The sequence below is a fragment of the Sebastes fasciatus genome, chromosome 5 (genome assembly GCF_043250625.1).
Source record: "Sebastes fasciatus isolate fSebFas1 chromosome 5, fSebFas1.pri, whole genome shotgun sequence".
NCBI lineage: Eukaryota > Metazoa > Chordata > Actinopteri > Perciformes > Sebastidae > Sebastes > Sebastes fasciatus.
Window position 1 is genome coordinate 26,366,456 of NC_133799.1, and position 25,669 is coordinate 26,392,124.

A 25,669-nucleotide genomic window follows, 5' to 3' on the forward strand; every position below is an offset into this window, starting at 1 on the left:
GTGACGAGAAGGCGGAAATGGAAATAAACCCCCTCCCACGCTCTGATCTGATTGGTTAGAATTCCCAAACAGGCTCCGTTAGCTCGCTCTCTGATTGGTGAAGAGGGTTTTATGAGTACGTCACTCACAGGAATTTCCTCGTGCAAAGCCTGAAACCAGCCCACGATGGAATCTGATTGGTTGGTTCAGTCTATAAGTTGACTTCCTCTCTAGAGGGAGCTGCTGTTTAGAGGGGGGTTCGTTTAAAGTCAGCTCAGCCGGGCGGAGATAGATAAATAGGTAGGTAGGGAGGGAGGTAGGGAGGTAGGGAGGTAAGTAAGGAGGAGGGAGGGAGGTAAGTAGGGAGGAGGAAGGGAGGTAGGGAGGTAGTAGGGAGGTAGTAGGGAGGTAGTAGGGAGGTAGGAAGGGAGGTAGGGAGGTGGGTGGACTTTGAGCGTTTACTGTGCTGGGTACTTCTTCAGAATAGTTTGGACATACACGCTTCAATTAATAGTCAATAGTTCAAATTAATAGTGGACTTTCTGCACAGTGAAACAAGACTAAGGGATCGTGAATCGGTGCCTGAATTAAACTGTCTCTGATATCACTGTATTTTTATTATCAGTGGTAATAAACTATTCTTTGATCTAACTTCTAATAACCAACAAAACCAGCCCCTGACCTTTGGCTACTAGGAGTATGTTTCTAATGAAGTAACATATTTCAGTACTCTTTTCTCCTCTGCTGAACAAAATAGGCTATAATAAAGATTAAATGTCTATAACATACTTTAGTTTGAATGTTATTCAGTAAAATTAGATTAAATATTTATGTATTTGTAGAATAACTGCTTTGGGTTTATGGCAAATATTACAGACTGCAGTCAGCCTACGTGAGTGGATTTTAGGCCTGTGTGTCGCCTACATTATAATATAATAATCTTTATTTTCAATAAAAAACAGAACACATTTAAAACACAAGGATAATGAAATGAACTAAAAGTCAATAACTGCACACTTAAAAACCCAGAGAGTAAAACTACTAAAATGTCATAAAACATGAATAAAATCACAGAAAAGCAATTTAAAAGATGCGACAGTGTTTACAGATATAAGACTTATAGGGTTATTATACCAGAAAGACTGGCTGCTTCTATTTAATTTCAGTTAAACATTAAGCTATTCATGATTGACATGCTTACTTGCACATGTAAAAGAGAAATATTGTTTTAACACTGCCCATACTTGATGAACAAATGCATGAAAGAAACTCTCCAAATAAAGGTGTGTCTAACCTGCGGAGGTGTGGATAGGTGTACAGAGGTGAACATAAACTGTAGGCTTTAATGTGTGTCTTTCATCTCATGTGACAAATGGGAAAACATCTTTGTATGACACCGTTTTGCTTTAAAAAATATACATTATGCTTTTTTTCCTGCACAATTTTATATCTTAAGAGTTGCTTTTACCCAGTACCTTATTTGTTTCTTTAATGAACAGAGCCTCTAGTGTGTTTTTTCAAGTGGGGTGGAGTCGAAAACACAGGGAGGAGCAATTACAACCAGTTAGATTAAAGGCATTGGGAGAGAGGAAATATACCAACCTGACAAAGTTACGCAGTTCTGGTCCCAAGAAGAACCTGAGCTCCTGCATCATGACTTCTGAAACAACTGGACAAACTATAACAGTGAAGACTGGGGAGGCTGCAGCAGCTGTTACTGGTCCAGATACTGGTGCAGATACTGGTCCAGCTGCAGGGAAAGGGGAGTGGAAGGTGAGAGGCAACACTGGACGACGTGGGCCGTCATGGCCATCAGATAATGATTAACCTGTTCTGTATGTCTTTACAGTGTCCCATGGGTGATCGTCATGTCCACAGAGACGATGTGAGAAAGGTTTGGAAAGAGTGCCAAGAGGAAAGCTTCTGGAACAGAGGTATTCTTCTCCAGATTTTCACACTAATCACTGGGTAGCAAACAGTCAAGACACTAAATCTGTAAAATGTGTGAAACAACATGCTCCGTGCTGCGCTGGCTTCTTCCAGCTGTATAGTTTAGACAAGTCTTTAGTAGTAGAAGCAGCAGTGTGGCAGGATTCATCTATCAACACCTTGTTCACTTAACGTCACGTGTTTACATTTTTCTCAATCTGTGGCCCCCCAAAAACACTCCCATATGTTGGGGCTGTCCTGAGTGTCACCCAGGTCAAGTAATTTTTTTTTATATAGCCCAAAATCACAAATCACAAATTTGCCTCAGGGAGCTTTACAATCTGTACAGTATACAACATCCTCTGTCCTTTATAACCTTCGCAGTAGATGAGGAAAACCTTTTAACAAGGAAAAAATGGAAGAAACTTCAGTCTGTACACCAAACTGAATCCCTAAAAAACTGCTCCAACAAGTAGAATAGAATAGGTCTTTACTGTCATGATGCTTAGAATAAAATGAAATGCTGTTTAGCAGCTCTTCAGCAGTGTGCAGCACAAAAGAACAAGTCATAAGTAAAGTTGGTTCAAGTAAATAAGTAATGGCTAATAAAAGCAAATAAAAATGAGAGCAAAATATTTACTAGACAAGCGATAAAAATTAGATAAAGTGAGCTAAACAGTGCAATGTTGGTTACGTGGCACCATATATGGTGGACTGTGGGCACTACTGCAAGATGTGCCAGATGATAGTAAAGAGTAAAGTGCGTTTTTTTGAGTAGCAGTCGGTCTTTTACAGTCTTTAGCAATTGGGGGGTGAACATTATGGAGGTCTAAAGCTGCCTTTATAATAAATAAATTTTAAAAATGACTCAATAAACGAATAAATATATAAATGACTCAATAAATAAAGAAATAAAATAACAAAAAAAGAAACGTAGAAGTGAAAGCCTCAATTATCCAATAAATGTGCAGGTTGATTTGAAAATGAGTATGCAGAAAAAATAAATGAAATGTATTTATTTATAGAAATTAAATAGAGAAATAAATAAAAACAGAATACATGTAAAAGGAAAAGAATAAATTGGAAATAATTAATTATTCAAATAAATGAATGCAAAAATAAGTAATCTTTCAAATAAATGAATACATTATATTTATTTATTTTTCTATTTCTGTATATTATTATTATTATTATTTTTCTAGTCATATTATTTCTGTATATTAATCGTGTCTCTAGGTGGAGGCTTCAGATTAGCCCAGTTGGTTTTATGCCTTTTCCTGCACTGTATATTATTTATTTATTTTTTGTTTTGTTTGTGTAGTCTTAATTTATGCAAAATAAATAAACATAATTTCTCAAATTAACCTTCACATTTATTTGATAATTGAGGCTTATTTCTACATTTCTCTCTTTATTATTTTATTTCTTTATTTATTAATTAATAGTGGCAGCTTTTGTCCTCATATACAGAGGTTACAGCTCTTGGATAGAAGTTGTCTGTCAGTCTTTTTGTGGTGCTTTTATCTTTTTCCTCTACAAGTGTAACAAAACTAACAAGAGATTTAGGATCTACACACCCCACACAGCTCTAATGCCACCGTCAGACCAGTAGCAAGGTGAAGGTTGCTCACACGCCACGGTGAACGGCATGCAGAATACCGTGTCTGAAAATGATCCATGTTTTACGTGTGAACACTTTGTTGTCTTAAGCCTCGATCCCCGTCCTCTCACTCACCGGCAGCCATGCAGCTGCTGCTTGTGATCTCTCATCATGCAGTTATATAAACATGAAACGGCAGCGATCGTCAGTCCCTTCCTTTTGCTCAAATTAGGTGGACGAATGGTTGAGTCTTAGTAATTCACAGGTCAAAGGTCAGTCAGATTAAAATCAAGTCAAGCAAGGCAGGATCGGTGCATGACAGGAAGTGAACGCGTCTCAACCCGGAGAGCAAATTGAAGTGCTTAATCAGTCAAATAATCACCTTTGTTCTGTTTGTTTCTTTAGCTCTTCCCTTCTCTCTGGGCAGCATGGCCGTCACTGGTGGTCTCATCTACAACGGTAAAACACAACATCCAAACCCTCATCCTCTATCATATCATTATGACACATGTAAAGCAATCATTGTTGTAAGTATACCCCGGTTGGTTTAAGTTCAAGTTTATTTCCATGCAGGCGTTTGGAAATCATCGAAGCGTTTTGGTCCCTTCCCAAAACTAGCAGGTGTGTACCATCCAGTATTTCTGAATTTCTGGTGCTTTTATCAGCAATCATTGGTCCATAACTGGGTGATTTTATGTCTTCAGTTGCTGGACTCCTTGGATTTGCCGTAGGGAAAGCATCTTATGTTGGAACCTGTCGGAGGAAGTTTCAGCAGGTTGGCCTTGAGGTTGGACCAGGTTTCGGACCCTGGTCTGGTCATGGACACAGGTGAGGAATACGCTGAGTTTAAAGGTTTCACAGTCTCGTAATCAAAGATCCGTAGAAAATCAGAATCCGGCTTATTGCCAAGTAGGTTTTCAATTTGTTTTGGTGTACTGGTGTATAAGATAAACCTAATAGAAGAGAGAATAATTAAATAAAAATGAAAAGTCAGTATAAAAATCAAGAAACAGAAATATAGAATAGAAGCAATTTACAATAAATAAAAGAGCTATGCAGTTTTGAAGTGTTAGTTTTGTCCATAAATGTGCAAAAATCACTTACTCTCATTTTGTTATGGCAGAGGCTCATCTTCTACATGTGATGCTGTGTGGAAGTAATAACGGTTACTGATGTGCACAGATTCTGTTAAGAGCAGGAGTAATAATCTGAAGAAGATACGACTTTAACATACAATTCTTTGTACAGCTTCCTTTTTTATATGCATTTGAAGAGATATATTACTTTTTCCCACTTTGTTTATTAGTTTCCACATAAAAAAACAACTTTTGTTCACAAAAGCAGCCAAATGACTTTTAAGCCATTTTACAGTTTAATCCGTCATATTTGTGCAGCGACATGTCTGTTTGCATAAAAATAATATATTAAAATAACTATCCTTGACCTGAATGTTTTCCCAACAGATCCTGCCACCATGTGTGTGAAGAATGTAAGAAAAAGGCTCAAGATGCACCTGCAGAACAAGTGAAGAGCTAAAGGTAAATGAGCTTATACAGTATATAGTGAGCACAACTCTGAAGCTATTAAAACAGATTAGTGCACACAGTCTAGATAAGTTAACAAGGTGCTAATTTATAAAAACTACAAATCTTAATCTTAAAAATGTAGATGCATGCTAAAGCATTTGAGTGCTGGTCTCTATTGTGTTTAGTGTGTTTTGTAAATACTCATATTAAAGTAACCTGAATTCTCTGTTTATGTGTTTCCATTATATTTTTCAGCCGCATCAGAAACACCGAAGGATTGACTGTCAGCCCGGTTGCAGCTTTTGTGTTTCTTAAATGCCCTAAATTCTTCATATAATCTGTCCAAATTATATATTTTGATAAACTGCACATCATAATCACAAAATGGCCATGAGGTGGAGCTAGTATCCCTTCAGTCATGGATCCTTTATAATGTATTTCCAGTTTCATCCAACCAAGTAGGACTCTATTTGCAGGCGTACAAAGTCTCTCATCGGGAACAACAAAGGGATTAAGCATACGTCATTCGATCCATTATCAGCTGCAATATTCTTTTTTGCAACAACAACCAAACAGAATAAACATTGCCATAAATATGAAGCCTGTATTGCTTTGTTTACCAAAGAGCCATTCAGAATAAAACATGTAGGAAATGTTATTGCCACTACAGTTTTTTTTAAATGAATAATTACAATCATTCCATGTATTCTCATATTTGCTTATCTTGACTAAGGCTGGGAAATATCGCCAAAATCTTCTATACCCGATATACAGTAGGTCATTTCATATAGATAACGATGTATATCACGATATAGCATGCTGGCTTGTAATTCAATAAATAAATATTCTATTTGAAATAACCACATGTTAAAGTATATTTTTGTATACTCCTGTGTGAATTAAAATTACTTTAGTGCAAAATCATCATCATAACAGTTTCAAGTGAAATTATAGAGAAAAATAAATGAATATTTCCAACTATATTCTGTTTACTTTTTTTTCTATTTTTTATTTATTTCCCTATTTATGAATCCCCTTATTTATTCAAATAAATTAATACATTATACATTAATTAAATAATAAAGAAATAAATGTAGAAATAAATGCCTTAATTATCAAATAAATGTGCAGGTTAATTAAAGATAAATAAATATGTACAGAAATAGAAAAATAAAAATAGAAAATGTATTTATTTATTGACTAATAGTTTATTTTTGCATTCATTTATTTTCATATTTAATTATTTTCGGAAAAAAATATTCTGTTTACATTTTTTTCAGTTTTTTATTTATTTCCCTATTTATGAATCCCCTTATTTATTCAAATAAATTAATAACTTAATACATTAATTAAATAAGAAAGAAAGAAATGTAGAAATAAATGCCTTAATTATCAAATAAATGTGCAGGTTGATTTGAAAATTAATAAGTATGCACATGTATTTGATAAATAAGGCTTTTCTTTCTTTCTTTCTTTCTTTCTTTCTTTCTTTATTTATTTATTCATTCATTTATTTATTTATTATAATGGCAGCTTTAGTCCTTCATAATAAACACTACATTGTTAAACATGATAAAAGTGGTGAAAAACAAAAGTCTTGAGTTTACTATGAAAAACAAGAACAACACATAATCAAATAATTATTTATTCATTTAGTTATTCTTTTTTAAATTAATTAATTTATTATAATGGCAGCTTTTTTGAGCCCTGTGTGGTGTACCATCACCAAAACATATTGATGTACCAAATCACTGCAGCTCGACTCCTCCGAGTACCAGCCCACCTTACTGTGAGCGGTGTACGCTGATTCAGATAAGAAGCGGACCCATGTGAACGTCATCCAAGACGTCATCCAATCAACAGGTCGTTTTCTCCTGATTGCCACGTATTTGGTGAAATAGAAAGCTGTATTTTTAAGTGGGCGGAGACCAGCTCAGCCAATCAGGATGAATGAGGCGGGACTAACGGAACCGTCTCAGCCATCAGGATGAAGGAGGCGGGACTAACGGGCCACCGTCTGCTCTGATTAGTGATGGGAATTCCGTCTCTTTTTAGTGATCCAGATCATTTGGCTCAGCTCACCAAGAAGAGCCGGCCCTTCCGGCTCCCAAACGGCTCTTCGTTTTACCACTTCTGCCTTTTATAATTCAGCCAAATTTAGCGACCCATGATTAGTATGTGTGTACATATATCACTTAAATTATTCAATATAATTATACTAAACCTTATAATTTCCAGAATACCGTAATTTTACATGCTGCTTAATTTCCGACTGTCACTCATCTTGTCTGCTATACGCGCACCGCACTCCTCTCTCTCTTTCCCTCCTCCTCTCCCTCCTGCTCTGTACCTGTAGACCATCAGCGCGCCGCACACCCCCCACCCCTCCCTGCTTGACGGTATTATCCTTGTCTGTCATCACCTGATTGGTCGCACGGACGTCATTAACACAACATTCAGTCACAGTCAGTGCATGAAGTGCCCGTGGCGCGGAGAGGATCATCCTATCATTCTGCCTTGAATTAAAGGGACTGTTTGTAAGAATCAGAAATGCTTGTTAACAGCGACACCTGCGGCCGTTAAGTCAACGAAAGTCAGCGTCGGGTTCGCGCTTTGCTCGCTCTAAATAGACATGAACGAGCATCGCTCAAAACAGTGAGGCGACACACGTCAGCTAAAAGCACAATATCACTCTATATTTCAGCTGCTTGGCAGTAATGTTAGCTGACCAGACGAAGGTCTCTCCATGAATCAATGCTGATCCTAGTGTTGGCTTTTCCTGCCTCAGCCTCCCAACCGCGGCCGGGGGTTACAGGGGAGACACCGGAGTTTTGATCGGAGACGATAACGTTTCTCTCTGCGGAGCCCCGTCACTTCACAAAACACGGAAAACCTCTGTTGGTCTGGAGGAGCTGCAGCATTTATTTCTGCACAAACGTCCACTTTAAATTTACTAGATATTCTCAGTGCTACTAACTCTTCTGCAGTGTGGAGTGTGCGCGCATGCACGTGAGAGTGGAGAGAGACAGAGAGAACAAGCGTGGTGTGTGAGTGAAGGCAAGCAGAGGAGCAGAGGAGCAGAGTACAGCAGAGACTCCGGCCCTGGAGACCAAAGCTACGGTCTCCCCCGCGTCCTCCGACCGCGGCCAACACTGTTTTGCAAGACGGGCTTCACTAGATAGAACTTTGAGGTTTTGGTGCTTCCGTGTAGTTTGTGTTGAAGTCTGAGTCTGAACAGCGGAGCCACACGTGAGCGTGCATGAGACACCGACCCGCAATAATTTATACGTGTAAGAAGTTACAAACAGTCCCTTTAAATTCAAAAACATGCGTTGGATGAGTCATGCCAGATATCTGTGGTGTGCACAGCGATCTTCAGGAAACGCTTCTCTAGTAATCTATGTTCATCTGTGTCAACATATTTGGCCAATAAAGCTGATTCTGATAACTATTCAGAATGTGACAGAATGTTAAACCACTGTGTGTGTGTGTGTGTGTGTGTGTGTGTGTGTGTGTGTGTGTGTGTGTGTGTGTGGACTTTTTCTTGTTATCCTGAGTGTGTGATGTTCACTAGATAGAACTTTGAGGTTTTGGTGTAGTTTGTGTTGGAGTCTGATGGTACGTGTCCAAAGGGAGTCTGAACAGCATAGCCACACGTGAGCGTGCATATGCAAGCGTGCATGGAAAACCGACCCGGGTGATTTATACGTGTAAAAAGTTAGAAACAGTCCCTATAATTAAAAAAAAAAAAAAGAGCCGGCTCTAATCGTTCACTTAAAAGAGTCGGCTCTTTGAACCGGCTCGTTCCCGACTCACCCATCTCTACAGTGTTCAGCTCCTCAACACAGAACCTCTGAGAGGAGAGATCAGATCAGATCTCATCACTAGTGAATCCTTCCACTGGAGGAGAACCGGAACGCTGAACGCTTCTTCCAGCTAGCTGCCTACTAGCTCCACTAACAGGGAGAGGAAGCAGGAAAGTTGTGAGTAACATTAAAGCTCCACTAATACTGAAGAGAACTGAGGACACGACGAGTAACAGTCTGACGTTAGTTACCGTCCGTGATGAACTTTAACCGTTAGTTAGCTTCAGACTGTGGTAGCATGCTGCTAACAGAAGAGGAGAAGGAGTTAGTCTCTCCTGCTCAGTGTGAGTTAATCTTTCAGCTACCGTGCAAAGTTAAACCGTTTAACGCTGCCAGAGAGCTAGCCGGGTTGTTGCTAACATGCTAGCGTGTTGTTGACCGTTAACTTAAAGCAAGTTGCTGCTAGCTAGCATACAACATCAACACCAGGCTAGTTGCTAACTAAAAGCTAACATTACCTTAATAGGTTAGCCTTTTTATCAACGTGGCTACTTCTCTTTCTGGTCATAGTTTGGTCTTGGTAGTAAATACTATTATTAATGTCAGAAAACTAAACCATCAAATACTGTATGTTTAGCCACAGTATCAAAGTAACCACACACAGTTAACTCCTAGTAGAACCTAGTGTTGTTTTTAATATTAAATAGGTGTTATCAGTCGCTTTAAGCCCCATAGATGTGGGTCAGTAGGGGCCTACTACACCCACCGGTAGGTTTTATCATCTTTTCCCATGGTAGGTTAGTCCTTTTTATCAACGTGGCTAGTTTTCTTTTTGGTCATAGTTTTGTCTTGGTAGTAAATACTATTTAATGTCAGACAACTAAACCATCAAATACTGTATGTTTACACATAGTTAACTCAGTAAACCTAGTGTTGTTTTTAATATTTATCTGGGACATAAAAGTGTTTTTCTTAGATATAAGCAAGCTTTATTCCACTGTTTTGTGTGAGGTCACACCAATTACACTGTTGTCAGGCTATTAAATAGGTGTTATCAGTCGCTATAAGCCCCATAGATGTGGGTCAGTAGGGGCCTACTACACCCACTGGTAGGTTTTATCATCTAGTCACATGGTCTAAAAGAACATGACACTATATTATATACTATTAGTGTTAGACAACTAAACCATCAACTAAATATTGTATGTTTATCCACAGTATCAAAATAACCACACACAGTTAACTCCTAGTAAAACCTAGTGTTGTTTTTAATATTTAAGATCAGATATTCCTTTATTAGTCCAGCTGTGGGGAAATTTGCAGTGTACAGCAGCAAAGGGGATAGTGCAAAAAAACAAGATGCATCAGCTAACACAGCAAAAAAAAGAGCTAAACTAAGTGTAGCAAAATATGAACCATTATTATTATCTGGGACATAACACAGTGGATTAAAGCTGGTTCATATCTAAGAGAACACTTTTGTTTGTGTGAGGTCACACCGATTAGACTGTTATCAGGCTGTTAAATAGGGGTTATACGCCCCATAGATGTGGGTCAGTAGGGGCCTACTACACCCACTAGTAGGTTTTATCATCTAGTCACATGGTATAAAAGAACACAACAGCGACGTAGTAATTATGACAGGAGCAGTAGCGGAAGTCAGGCGCTGCAGTATTGACAGTATGAATCTCCATAAGGGGTGGAGGACTAGTTCTCTTTTTGGTCATAGTTTTGTCTCGGTGGTAAATACAATTTAATGTCAGACAACTAAACCGTCAAATACTGTATGTTTACACATAGTTAACTCAGTAAACCTAGTGTTGTTTTAAATGCACTAGATTTATCTGAGACTTAAAACAGTTGAATATACCTAAGAGAACACTTGTGTTTGTGTGAGGTCACACTGAAATATCAGCTGATTAGACTGTTGTCAGGCGATAAAATAAGACTTATTAGTCATAAGAGCCATAGATGTGGGTCAGTAGGGGCCTACTACATCCACTAGTAGGTTTTTATCATTTATTCACATGGTAGATCACTGAAAGAAGGTGCAAAAGAATATGACAGCGACCGTAGTAATTATGACAGGAGCAGTAGCGAAGTCAGGCGCTGCAGTATTGACAGTGTGAAACGCCATAAGGGGTGGAGGTCGGTGAAGATGGATGGGACATAAAACACCCGGTTATCACCAAGGACACAGGAGTTCGGAGACAGGAGTTCGTATCCCATGTGAAACCAACGATGTGTAGTTGTTTGTAGTTATTTTAACCCAAAACACAATGTTTTTCCCTAAATATAACTCTGGTTTTCTTTTTGCCTAAACCTAAAGATGTTGTAATTTAATGCCTAAACCTAACTGTTTTTGTTGCCTAAACCTAAAGAGGTTGTAGTTTTGTTGCCTAAACCCAAATAAGTTGTAGTTGTATTGCCTAAATCGAACTGTATTTGTTGCCTAAATCTAAAGAAGTTGTAGATGCCTTTTTGTTTGTGTTCTGATGTTTCATTCAGTTTTACAACACGTTAGAACGTGTTGCTTTTAAGTTTCACTTTCACTTTTATAACGTACAGTAGTAGGCGTAGTAAGCCCCTAATGACCCACATCTAGTGTGCTTATAGCGACCGATAACGCCTATTTAATGGCCTGATTACAGTCTAATATTGTGTGTTTGAAGCCATAACATGCCCGAGCATGGTGGCGGTTCTTATGCATTTGGCACAACAGTGGGAGAACTGTCAGCTTTGCATCTAGCTAACATTCCTCTGAGGACTTCATCCTCCTTGTTTGGAGTGCATCAGACACACAATGAAGCATTTGTTCGTTCTCTGTAGAGACACATTGCAGTTGGATACAGACAGAGAGGAATCTGGTCAGTCTGCTGTGTGGCTGGAGGTGGAGATGGCCAAGCTATTTCAGACGGAAGAAAAGTCATTTTGTGTTCACTCATGGGCCCACATGAGGCTGGACTATGTTCTGAGTAATGAGACGTTTGTAGTGCATATTTGCATTTACATTTTTGCTCATCTAACAGTGTTTGATTCTGCTGCAGTGTACCATGTCAGATGGCCACTGCAGTAGTTTATACACAAGACCTAACAAGGTTGTGCTCGCCCCGGCATCTGTCTTTGCAACTGGCTGATCCCCCCCCTTCTTCGCCCCGGCCAGGATAAGCTTCTGATGGCAGTACAGATGGGTCGTGTATTCTTGTGCATGCACAGACTAGAGGGGAATCCCCCTAGATTGCAGATAGCTATCTATTTGGGTCATAATTCCAGTGAATTAGTGTGTTTGGTAATCTGGTAAGACATTAATGGCATTGAAGAGCATGGGGATGAAAAACCATGCTCTCTGTAAAAAAAACGCCCCCACAGTGGCCCCCTCGCTAAACTGCCCCCTGCAAGGATTAACTGTTAACTCAGCGTTTCAGCGGTGACTACAAAAATATTATGTAATACTAAAATAACAACTCAATTTCTTAATTTAGTTTGTCATCTAACATCTATCTGTGTTGTTTTTGGGGTCTTGACTCTGCAGCAGTGATCAATCGATACAGTTTTTTGGAGTCATATTACCAGCAGTTTGCATAATAGCAGCTTTTTTCTTTAGTCATTTGAATTTTCTTTCCTATTCCTAACCTATGCATTGGTTCTACTGACTTCTGTGTCATCATTTCGTGTAAGCAAACATACAGAGTCTTTTATTTAAATGGGCTTGAAACTTGCGAATGCATTGCACAAATATTTTGGCTGGTTCAGCACCTGCTTCTTCTACGCCCCTTAACCCCGCACCACACCGGTTAACCTGGTTCCATACGAGAAAAGGAATTGCGTCGCTAGGTAACAGCTTAAGTCATTCACATACACTGCAACAGGAAATAAACTGGGTCACATTTGGAATATTTAGAACTGTGAAATGGTCTCTAGGAAATCCTGGTCTCCAAAACTATCTTAGGTCTCCTCCATGTCAGATGAGCTTTCACTTATTTGGCCAGTTTAATAGATGACCTCTTATCTAAACCGAGAGTGACCAGTTTGATCCAGGTGTGTGTGTTTTTGCATTTGCACACGGCTAAATTATTAACTGGACAACTGAACAAATAGTTTGAGGAATTGCACATAAATTTGGCTGAAAATGTTGCTCTTCAATGAAATAATGTCCCCAATCATCTATGCTAGCACCCATCTCTATGTTCACATTGTCCTGCACTGAGTATTGAACCCAACGCAAATTGTATCTCTAGACTGCTTAAGATTGATATCATTCATAGTACATAGGTAATCACGATTAATCTGTTCAAAATGTACCTTAAAGGGACATTTGTCGAGTATTTAATACTCTTTATCAATATGGGAGTGGGCAAATATGCTGCGTTATGTAAATGTATGTATATATTTATTATTGGAAATCAATTAACAACACAAAACAATGACAGATATTGTCCAGAAACCCTCACAGGTACTGCATTTAGCATAAATAAATATGCTGAAATCATAACATGGCAAACTGCAGCCCAACAGGCATCAACAGCTGTCAGTGTGTCAATGTGCTGACTTGACTATGACTTGCCCCCAAACTGCATGTGATTATCATAAAGTGGGCATGTCTGTAAAGGGGAGACTTGTGGGTACCCATAGAACCCATTTACATTCACATATCTTGAGGTCAGAGATCAAGGGACCCCTTTGAAAATGCCAGTTTGTATCGTTATTTGGCGTCCTTCGTACCAATGGACTCCTGAGGTTTTGTAGTTTCATATGATGCCAGTATCTTCACTCTAGCGCTAAATCTGAGCCCGCTAACATCTAAAAATCACAAGTTGCGTTAAAGTAATTAGTGGCGTTAAAATGAATTTGTGTTAACACGTTATTATCACATTAACTTTAACAGTCCTAGTTGTGTAGTGTTTTGGAAATCAGCAGTTGGTCACCATCTCTCTGACCTGCATAAAGTTAACTTTCTGTAGTCTCTTCCTCATCTCATTGAAAAGCACAACATTGCTAACTCTGATTTACACGGGTTAGGCATTCTTTTCATTGATTCAATTGAAAGACTTGGCGTAATGTAGCACACAATGAGGACTGAGTCTAGCTAGAAATAACCTATAATTGAGCCCTGCTGAGGAAGATTATCCTTGGCTTTGGGAGAGAGGTTTTGGAGCATAATTGATGTTTGGGTCTGCCTTCGCCAAAGAAACCACCCTGTCTTTGCCCTCAAGACGGCCTCAGCTGAGTTTCCAGCGTTTTCTGCCATGTTTAGATGCACCGACGGACGGTACAACAATGCTTCGTATGTTCTGGCTAATATACACGTCACCCAGAGCGAGATAAAGATACGAGGAATATCTGTCGAAACATGCAAAAAAGGTGTTTTGTTTATCCCATCCCAGTCGGAAGAAGCCGGTAATGTTTCCGCTCAAGAGGTAGTGATTACAACCGGGCCAGGCCTGTCATTTAGTGTTAGAGGGAGCCAGATTTAGGCTATCCCCCCTTTTGTCCAATTTACTGTAACTGACTACGAGCTATTCCAAATTCTTCAGGACAAGTACAGCAAATACATTAGACAGTGTTGAGTTTTCTAAATGTTAATGGTGGTGAAATATAAGGTGAACTGGAAATAGATATGTGGCAGAAAGCTGAAGGGAACACAGCAAAATGAGACGCTATGTGAGGGCTCTTATTTCCTGCATCAGCCTCCTATTTGCAGCATCCTTGCCGTGTGCTGCTGGACTCAGAAAACTGCAGGCTGATATTAGATGAAGTCAAGTTAACCATTGATCAGATCCTCCGCTGACCTTTAGCCCTTCCCGCGTGTTGCAGTTGCACCAAAATGCACAATGTTTAGACTCCTGCAGATCTGGAAATGCATTGATTTGTTGTTTGGGATATGTTTTAGCACACTACCAAAGAAATGCATGTGTTTTGAAAGCCTAAATATAGAGCAGGAGCTTAGTCTGAGGCTGTGTTTGCTACTGCATTCAGGACGTGCACAGGGTTTGGCTTACCCTTCTGTTGTGGTCACACTTTTTTTTTGGAGTCGCTGAGTTGGAACAGGAAGCCAGATGTATTATTCACAGGTCTGTCAGCGTGAGAAGTGAGTGATTGCATCTGAGAATGATTTTTTTTGTGTTTGTGGTGGGTTGGGGATAAGGTAAGTGTGACAGACAGTATGTCGCTGTGACATGACTTTAGGGCTGGCGCTGAGGTTTTTGTTTAGTTTAGTTTTGTTTTGACTTGATATTTACGCTGACCTGTTCTCACCATCTGTCCTTAGTGTGAGTGGAAGTTCTCACACTTCAACTTCTCTGTCTGGCTGCTGTGTGACTCAGTGGCTTCTTCTTCCTTCCTTTGTTTGACTGCACTTTGATAACGGTTAAAAGTTTCTTTTTTTACGATCCCTGGATTATAATTATGTTCCGTAAAAGTTATGAATATGCTGCATTCTGCTCTGAGACAGACAGTAACAATGATTGTATGGCTGCTGGATTTGAGATTACCTGCCTATAAAAGGAGCCCCTTTTCAGCCGCTGTGATGATAAACTGAAGGGAAAGTACAGGTTTGGAGGCTCTGATCTCTTATGTAACTGCCTCTTGGATGCAGTGGGTAATCTTCAGATTATTACTCTGCTCAGGAGGTGGTTTTAATCCTGTCCCAGTACAGGGCAAACCAGGCCGGAGCCAACAGTCGACCTATCACTCTCCGCCTTTACAGCCCTGTTGTTATACAGGATGTTGTTCTGTGTCACAAATTAAGTAAATGTAGAAATGTCTTGAATGTTGCGGTGACTGAAATAAGCCACACAGACTGACATTTAAAGACATTATTTCCTGTGTCAACGAGAAAGGAAGTATTGAAACTGAAAGTAGGGCTGTCAAAGTTAACGCGGTAATAATGCAAATTTGTTTTAAGGTCACTAATTTCTTTAACGCATTACCGCAACTTCAGATTTTTAGGTTGCAGCATGCTTTAAAGTTAGAGTGAAGATAATGCAATATCTCAGGAACGCCTGGAGGAAATTTAGTCAAATCTGGCAGAAACGTCCACTTGGACTCAGCGATGAACTGATCAGATTTTGGTAGTCAAAGGTCAAGGTCACTGTGACCATAACTCAATAATTCATATGCTAATTTCTAGGGCCGTAAAAGTTAACGCGTTAACACAAATTTGTTTTCGCGCCACTCATTTCTTTAACGCATTAACACAATTTACTATTTTTAGGGTGTAGCCGTCTTGTTCCAGGACAGAAGTATTGAAATTAAGGCTGTCAAAGTTAACGCTATAATGCGTTAACTCAAATTTGTTTTAACATTGTAGCGGCTGTTTTAAAGAAGATGCTGGCATCATATGAAACTAGAAAACTTAAGTTATCCATTGGTACCAACAATGTCACACTAGCTCGTCGAGCGCTTGTAAATAACGCTCCAAACTTACGCTAAATCTTGACGAGGAAAAACTGGCAATGCGATGAGGAGGAGACTATAGAAAGTTAGCTTTATGAAGGTCACAGAGATGGTGACAAACAGCTGATTTCCAAAACATTACACAACTAGGGCTGTCTAAATGAACGCGATAATAACGCGTTAACGCAAATTTGTTTTAACGCCACTAATTTCTTTAATGCAACTTGCGATTTTTAGGTTGTAGCAGGCTCAGTTTTAAAGCTAGAGCAAAGGTACTGGTATCATTTGAAACTAGAAAATCTAAGGAATCCATTGGTACCAACAATGTCATGCTAGCTCGTCGAGTGCTTGTAAATAACGCTCCAAACTTGCACAAAAATTTTGGCGAGGAAAACTGGCCATGGCCATTTTCAAAGGGAACCCTTTATGGAGGTTTTTATTGGACTTTTGGAGTTGTAATCCACAGAAGACAAACCACAAATGTGTACCATGATCCACAAATATTTCATTATCCACAGACATGTATTTCTGTATTTGTGTATCATAAAGTCACATCCACAAAACTACAGGGCGATTTGCAAATACGCATAACTTACTCTGTAAACATGTACTTTAATTCCACATAAATATGTTTAAAAAGGTTTATATGTAAAGCTCTGGTGTAGCTAGTAAATGCACCTCATACCGACAGATTGTTTCTACAGCTCTGCTGCAGTATGAATTGGGAAAAAATTACGTAAACAAACAGGAAGGAAGCTGCAAATGTTACACAGTTTAGGGCAAGTCATAGTCAACTCAGCACACCTGTGAGAGTTTCTGGACGATATTTGTCATTGTTTTGTGTTAATTGATTTGCAATAATAAATATAGACATAGATTTGCATAAGGCAGCATATTTGCCCACCCCCATGTTGATAAGAGTATTAAATACTTGACAAATCTCCATTTAAGGTGCATTTTGAACAGATAAAAAATGTGCGATTATGAAAGATATATTCTCACGGCAGCTGATTATATTTCTGTTAATGTTTTGTTATCTTAAATTTCGGGTTAAAATGCTGCATATTTTGTACTTTTTTGTCTCTTTTCAGTGTGCTGCTTTTTTGTTGAATTTGTGCTTTCTGTGCTCCCTGTTTCAGATTCTTATGCAGTGAACTCGTGGACCCTCCTTTCTCTTTCCAGTTCCAGCCCTTGCTCTATGGCCTTAAGGTACGTCACACTGGTTTAGTGGGTAGTCCGTGTGCGGTGTGCTTTAGATTTTACTGAAAATGCAGGCTTAAGTAGTGTGGGAATGGAACAGGGTGTTGGATTAATCTCTTTGTTTTTCTTTTGCCGATTATTTCTGAAAGTAGATATTTCAAGTCTTTTCATGCTGGCATTTAGCTTCTCCCTCTGCTTGGAAACTTCACTTGTTTTCTGTCAATAATGCTGCAGTCAAAAGGTGAGGAATGCCTCATTATACTCTGTCTGCTGCAGTGATACAGTATCTCCATATAGGCCAGAACTTTTAGGGCACTTTCACAAGCTATAGTCCGTTTGTCTAGTCCAAATCAGAGTGAAATTGATACTTTTGGTTTGTTTTCTATTTAGTCTGGTTCGGTTTCACAGTGCACAGATTAAAGCAGACCAAAATTAAAAGACATATTTGTTGAAGGGCGTGTACGAAGGAGCAGGGCCAATGTTTTTTCACTTTGACTCTGCACTTCTCCTCCAGTTTATCTTGAATGATAGGGGTGGGAAAACAAGTTGATTCATCTATGAATCGCATTTATTTTTTTAGGATTTTGAAATAGATTTTTAATGCCAGATTCGATATATTTGCTTCATTTGAGTCTATGTGGAGGTAGAAGGAAGTTACCGCTTTTATTGTTGTAGTCTGAGTAACGTGACGTCATATCCGTTCCGTATCCGTCAACCAAAACTAACCGCAGCGAGCTGAAACGAGAAAGTAGAAAATGGCGTAGGGTCTGTGTGGATACAACCTGCACCCTCGCATGTTAAATCCAGCGTGGTTAACACTACACATCCAGTAAAGGATGGAAACACTTTGGGTTTCACACATTGACAGGAAAAGCAGAGCTAGACATCACGGCTAAAGCTGCATGCTAACTCTGTCACTGACAGGAAACGTTATTGTATCGCGGTAATGTTGCGGTCGAGCCAGCAGTCGCTCTCGTCTCCGTGGTCAAATGGGCCGACGCTACAACTGTAAAGCACCCATATTCTGACATTTATGTTAAATGCATTCAAACGGCCCCGATGGAGCTGACCATGGATGGATAAAGAGAACGGAGCTGACGGGAGAGCTAGAGACCACCTTGGAGAAGTGTGAACGTGTGACTATGTCCGTTTTTTCAAAATAAGGTGTTAACAAAGGGAACTGTATATACAAAATACATATATGGAAATAAGATTGATTGGATTATATTCAACAGAAGTATAAAACATTACATGTCCCTTATATATTAGAAAGAAAATACTACTAATTTGTGAGGGAAATGTCTTAATTCTTGTAATAAATAATTCCTGACAATGACTGATATATTTGTCTTCAGGACATCTCTGACTACATACGTGCTGAAAATCAAACATTTACTTAGATATATTCCAAAGTAAAAGTCCCTGGAAGTGTAATGATTCAACTTTTTCCCATGGTCTAGTGTTAAAAAAGTTAACAAAAATCACAATAAATAGTAATGTCGAATAAAAAAGTTTGATTAAAACTGACTAAATGTTGGCTTGTGAAAGTGCCCTTTAAGTACATTTTCTTTTTTTTTTTTTTTACTTTTTTTACAGGTACTACTTGTGTGTGTAGTGTATATTTGTTTATTTATCAGACCTACAGTATTATGTATACTAGTGTGTAAATATATATATATATATTAATATTATTATTAATATTATTATTAACATGGTGGTTTGGCTCATACCCGTCAGATGATTTCCCCCACAGTACACAGAGCGCAGCTTTTGTCTGAAGGAAGAAATGGGGTGATTTATATCAGATCAAATAGCATGTGTGCTATGTAAACCCAGATAGAGCTGATTAATGGCAGCTGGTGCTTGGGAAGCTTCTGTCAAAGATGGAGTAGAGCTTCGGCTATTATATTATATTTTAGTTCTAAATGTAAAACACAATATTTAGAAAATGATTAGTGGATTACCACGGCGGTCTGGTTACACTGGTTTTGGGTGTGTGAGACATATCAAATAAAGTAGAAGCCCATTGGTAGATAATCTTGTACCGTGTGGCATCCTGCTAACTATACTTTTAACCTGTTTTCATGCTTCGATTTTTTTTTGGCTTTAATGATAAAAAAAGAACCAATATTCTGCTATGTGTATAATCCTCAGTTGCAGCTCTAGTTCTGCTCAACATCCTAAAAAGAATGAGACTAAAAATGTGGTCTGTGGTTTCAGTCATGTTGCTTGAGCAAGAAGCTGTAAAGGTTGTGAAGTCGAGTTGCCCTGTTGTGTTCCTCTAAATACTGTTTTTGCAGTTTATTGCGGCCTCGGGGAGACGAGTGTCATCTCAGAATGGTAAACTGGTCGGGACAGAAAAGAGGATAATTTTGATGCAGGGTCTGGTCAGGTCACATTCTTCAGCAGTGACTACCAACCTCTCTGTGGGTTGCCTCACAACTGTCAATCAGGACTGGCTAGAAGCAGCTCGATCTCTTTGTCTGAATGTTGAACGTTGCATTTATTGTTCCTGTTTGTAGATGAAAGTCTCAACAACAAACCTGACTTATAGGTTCTCTACAAGGAGATGGACACAGTATCAGTAATCAAACCGAAGCTGTGAAAAGCAGAAGGTAGATTGTAAGCAAGAACAGGAAAAAACAACGATAAGAATGTGAGCAAACATAACATCTCTGCAACTGACAGGACAGGATAGATTCCTCTAACTGCAGAGAGCTGTCTGTCAGTAGCTTAGTGCAAAAGTCTGAGTTTCTATTTTGAATACTGGACAGATGTATGAAAGTGGTGCTTTTGTGGTGGTACCCACACATGCATACGGTTTTGAATATATAAACAATTTAATTTGTGTTTCCATGATGGAATATATCGGTGTTATCAAGTGAATATCCAGAGTTTATAGACAGCAATATGATTTGGAGAGCAAGCCTTAGTCGGGGAAATTAATCTTAAAATTTTATTTGAAGTAGACGAAATTAGGTTGGCATCACCAGATTAAAGGAATAAATGACCATTTGTATATTAATTACTCATCCCGTGTTACCTTGAATTCACGAAGAGAACTTATTTTTTCTTTCATGCCTCCGCGGTTCACAAAGAATTAAAAACTGGAGAAAAGTAGTAAATGGGAGCCACATTTAACGACAGCAAAACTATGTCAAAACATCTGTTTACAAACTGTAACACTACATGCAGTGCAGTATAATCTCATTTATCCAGTCAGATGCTCACTACTTCCAAAACACAAATGCAATCTTCACTAAAACCTTACTGTTTAAAACTTTAAAACGTTTTTTAAATACTTTGTCATATGCATACAGGTACTTACATGAAATTTGACCTCTGCATTTAACCTATCCTAAGCATTTAGAAGCAGTGAGCTGTCGTGAAGCGCCCGAGGAGCTACTTGGGGTTCAGTGTCTCGCTCAAGGACACTTTGACTTGTAGAAAGTAAGAGCTGGGGATTGAACCGCCAACCTTGTGGTTAAAGGACGACCCACTGAGCTAAAAGTTAATTTCATTTATTTAATTAATTATTAAATGAGGCCCCCATTTTCTTCAATTCATCAAGACTTTTCTGTTTTTTGATTCTTCATTCACCGTGGAGAAGGGCTGCAGGGTTGTATTACAGAAGGCAGAGGGGCAAAAAGAAAATACACTGAATTCAGGTGAACAAGAACCTAATTTTAAGTTTTATTTTGCTGCAAATATTTGCTAATTAGCGGGAATGTAGCACAACATGGAAGTGAAAACAGCGCTCTGTTTATTTAAATGTGATAAAAAAAATACTACAAAATAAAAAGTTAAGAAGATAATAAAAATATGAAGAATATAAAATAATATAAAATAAATAATAAAAATATATAAAATAATAATAAATAAATAATAAAAATTAAAAAAAATATTTTGTCCCTAAAATCAATGAATAATCACGATGAATAATTGCGATCTCAATAGTGATAAAAAATAATCGTGATTAGCATTTTGCCATAATTGTGCAGCCCTAATGTGGAGGCATGTGAGAAAAACAATGTTTTCTTCAAGAATTCAAGGCAACACGGGGTGAGTCACTGATAAACAAATGGTCATTTTGTGGGTGAAGTATTCCTTTAACTCTGAAGACATTATGCATAAAAAGTTGCACCAAGTCAGTCACATACACATACGAGTAAAACTGTACTTTTATGGCTTCATAATTTCACGTTACACTTGAGAGGAGGAAGGCAGGGCTGTAACTTTGAGAGTGTGGTGGCTGTTTGCACCACTAGAGGGCAGTGCTGTATTGTTTTGAGTTTACCTGACATAGACTTCGGACTGTTTACGGACATCAAGTGGTGGAGCAGCAGTTCAGATACATGTGTATACCCAGAGTGATCAACATAACCAGCTCCCCCCCCTCAGCTGACTGTAAAACGGACTGTGACTCCTGGGCCCCAGCCCACTAGTTTTCCTGTTTTCTCCTGCTTGAAAGCAGAACAAGGCAGAGGCGGGGTGGGACCCAGAATGGCATAGGAACGCTGCACATTGTTCCCAGAGCTTCCTCTTCCACATTCCTGGGCTGATTGGGATCTGGGCCTCCTGTGCAGGAGTATTGTTCTAACTCAACAGCACCACAGACCTGGCCCCAAAACGCCACAGCTGCCTCCACTGACCCATTGTGGTGCTCGGGCCGGGCGATGGCTATCTTTGCCTCATCAGTCATCTCTCTCTGACTCATTTAGTGATTCTACCAGGATCTGCTGCCTCAGCCTCTCTGCATCTCTGCAAACGTCCCTCCTTGCAACTTAAAGCAAATTTTCTCTTTTCTGTGGTGCCTGATTTGATTGTTTTTTTTGTCTTTGGCAACATAATACAGGGTTTGTACAAAGTTTTGAAAGTTTGAGAAATGCTTCATTTCAACAGTTGTGTTTTTAAGGTTAGGAATATGCTTGGATTTGAATATACTCCTTGAAAAATGCTTGATTTTCAATAGGGGTGGGACTCAACAGAGGCCCCACGATATGATATTATCACGATACTTAAGTCACGATACGATCTTATTGGGATTTAAAACATTTTTATTGAGTATTGCAATAAGATATATTGTGATTTATTACCTTTTTTCAACTGCAAAATTATGCAGTGTGTCAACATCTGTTTTATCTTTATAAGATACAGTTTTCACTCTGTTCATCTCAGATTTTCATTCACATATCTTGAGGTCAGAGGTCAAGGAACCACTTTGAAAATGACCATGCCAGTTTTTCCTCACCAAAATTGAATGTAAATTTGGAGCGTTATTTAGCATTCTACCTGACAAGCTAGCATGACATGGTTGGTACCAATCGATTCCTTAGGTTTTTTAGTTTCATATGATAAAAATATCTCCACTCTCGCTTTAAGACTAAGCCCGCTACAACCTCTGAAACACAGAAAAGTGTCCGCGATTGATAACAGGTTAATAGTTTATATAACAAAAGATCCATACTTGACGTCCGTGTATCGATACAATATTGTCACAAAAAATATCGCAATATAATATACTGTATCGTTTCCCCCCCCCACCCCTAATTTTCAACATAATGTGGTGTTTCATCTACATAATCAGTCATATAAACCAAAAATCTTTTAATATTTGAAATTAGCCGATCCTGTCGTCATTTGTTTTGTTGTCACCCAGACTGAGCACGGTCGCTGAAATGAAAAGGGTTTTTCCGTTCCGCTCATGAGGGATTTGCTATCAGAATGGTTGTGAATCCTCTGACATTTGACGTTGGTGCATTTTGTTATCGCTTTACCAACAGGCTAACAAAAATAATTTAAAAAATGTCTTCGGAGAGAGGAGCCACAGAAAGAAAGCTGTTTCTTGACAGCTGGATATTAAGTCCTAAGATTCCTTACTCTGCAAATTAGCGAGCGTTAAATAATCATGATCAAAGCATGCAATTAAAGTTAATATGACCAGCTGGTAAAATAAACAAAGTGACAATATACATGGATTGCTGTGGGTATAAAGGAATTCTGTAAACTTCATTTTTCGCAATTGCATTTGTAGTAACAATTTAGATGTGATGATAAAGACTTCGAGAGTTTTTAGGCACCTTGAAAGTGCTTGAATTTTACTCTTAAAAAAACCCTATCTGTAAAATATAATTTTTTTTCACCCTGTATGGACTCCAGATTGCTCATCTTTAGTAGTTTTACTTACCAACTGAATTGGTCATCACCAGAACAGACCAGTTAGGCAATAACATGAGAGGTCAGGCAATATCACAAGTTCTCGGTGTGGTTTGTTGTACATACTGTACCGATAATGGACGTCACTCCCATTTGCTTTAGTGTTGTAGAAATGTTTGGATATCAAAAGGCTAAATCCAACGCTAAACTACAAATCAATTCCTATTGTGTAGGTGTCTATGGTCTGCAACAGCGAGACCAAAATAGTTTAAACTATTAAACTAAAACTACCATCCTTTAAAGCCTTAAAAGTTGTTTCCTGTTCATTAGAAACTTTCTCTGTGGGTTGTAAAGGTTTAAAATGGATTTAACAATACATGAATGTAATTTTATGAGGAGAAAAAGAAGTGCATTTGACAAATGGAGCGTTCTCAGAGTCCAACGTTTTTGTGTTTGTGAGCCAGAGTCCAGCTCTAACAAGCTTTCTGGTGGTTTGCCATCAAATCTTGCTGAGTGTTTTCTTTTCTTTTTTCCCCAGTGATTTGGAGCTTGTCAGTAGATTTTCAACAGTTTAGTGCTGCTCTGTGTGCTTTCTGCCAGCCAGCCTCTAGAGGGCAGAGTTTTAGCTAAACTGCTGCACTGCATTTCTCATTGCATTCTCCCACTTTGTGCTTACTCTGCAGGCAATGTTTGGTGATGGATAAATGTCATAAAAAAAGCACAGTTGAATAAATAACTGTACTGTTTTGTGTATAGTGTTTTGGAGAAATCACACAGGGGAAAGAAATGGAGAGATTTTAGTTTTTCTTTTACTTCCCCCTTCAGGCTCCTGTGTACTAAAACAGTTACATCATCTCACTGAAATTTTCACACGCTGCAGTAGAGGGTGTACGCACTTCCTTACGTTTCTTACCACACTTACTGGTCCTACACACACAATGCATTTTTGCTTTAGTATCTTTACCCGTAGATGGTTAGTTGGGCATGAGGACAGGGCTCACCACAACTGTTATGGCACAAACTGGAATGGCTTTATTCACATTAAAAGGTTAGCACTAGAATACCTCTAGACCAGCGGTCCCCAACCTTTTTAGCGCCAAGGACCGGTTTAACGTCAGACAATATTTTCACGGACAGGCCTTCAAGGTGTGGCGGATAAATACAACAAAATAAAATGATACGACCGGCATAAAAACAGTGGTATATTGTAAATATAATAATAAACGTGAATGCACTGTGTACTCCTATGCAACTTTATTAGCAGCGTCCTCTTAACATCGCGCCAACAACATAACATGAGTATCATCCTCTCTGCCCCCTAACGCTCTCTGGTCGCTATGGTAACGTTTAAACATGCCTACAAAAATAAGATACAGATACACCACAAAAACGAATATAAAGTGCATGAAAAAATTAACTCACCATAACGCTAAATCAGTGTGAGCCCTGAGCTTGTTTCTCTGCAACGAGACGGTCCCATCTAGGGGTAATAGGAGACAGTGACACCCGAAGTGTGTTGCTTATGTCCAGTCTACTCCGTAATTTAGTTTTGGTTGCTGTCACTGCAGAAAACCCCGCTTCACACAGATAGGATGTCGGAAATGGCAACAGGGTTTTCAGTGCTGTTGTGGCGATCTCAGGGTATTCTGCCGAGACTTTAATCCAGAACACCGGCAGAGTTGTTGTCTCGAACACACATATTTTAAGTAGGACTCCTGGTATTGTCTGTTAAATGCAGCTTTCTTTTTCTTGGAAGTCGTTGGCCCTTCTTCTGTCTCTTCACTGGGCCTTTTCCCCTTCCCAAAGAAACTCTCCAAAGACGTCTGTTTTTTACTCATTTTGCTAGCTTGTGGGTTAAATTTTAGCGTTAACGTATCACTACGATGTAACGGAGAGAATCCGGTCATTTTTCAAAATAAAACATCATTCAGATTCAGATAATAAATAAAACGGAAATAATGTAAGTTATTTATTCTTTCTGTGCGGCCCGGTACCAAATGACCCACGGACCGGTACCGGTCCGCGGCCCGGGGGTTGGGGACCGCTGCTCTAGACAATGTGTTGACTGCAAGTTTACT

At 38.9% G+C, this 25,669-nt stretch overlaps 2 protein-coding genes across 3 annotated transcripts in view; both read left to right on the forward strand.

The window, feature by feature from the left end:
* The first annotated feature begins 1,365 nt into the window (after nucleotides 1–1,365).
* Nucleotides 1,366–5,894, forward strand: ociad2 (OCIA domain containing 2). Its single transcript, XM_074636133.1, has 7 exons — nucleotides 1,366–1,752; nucleotides 1,829–1,913; nucleotides 3,914–3,967; nucleotides 4,082–4,129; nucleotides 4,213–4,336; nucleotides 4,972–5,046; nucleotides 5,290–5,894. Exons 1-6 carry the CDS (start codon nucleotides 1,471–1,473, stop codon nucleotides 5,042–5,044), a joined length of 666 nt encoding a protein of 221 aa, XP_074492234.1. The 5' UTR covers nucleotides 1,366–1,470; the 3' UTR covers nucleotides 5,045–5,046; nucleotides 5,290–5,894.
* A 2,974-nt stretch (nucleotides 5,895–8,868) lies between these two features.
* fryl (furry homolog, like) overlaps nucleotides 8,869–25,669 on the forward strand; it is a 99,079-nt gene continuing 82,278 nt past the window's right edge. For both annotated transcript variants that reach the window (XM_074636151.1, XM_074636150.1), the window contains exons 1-2: nucleotides 8,869–9,017; nucleotides 17,375–17,444. The gene's annotated coding sequence lies outside the window, so the exon portion shown is untranslated. The remainder of the gene's footprint in view (nucleotides 9,018–17,374; nucleotides 17,445–25,669) is intronic.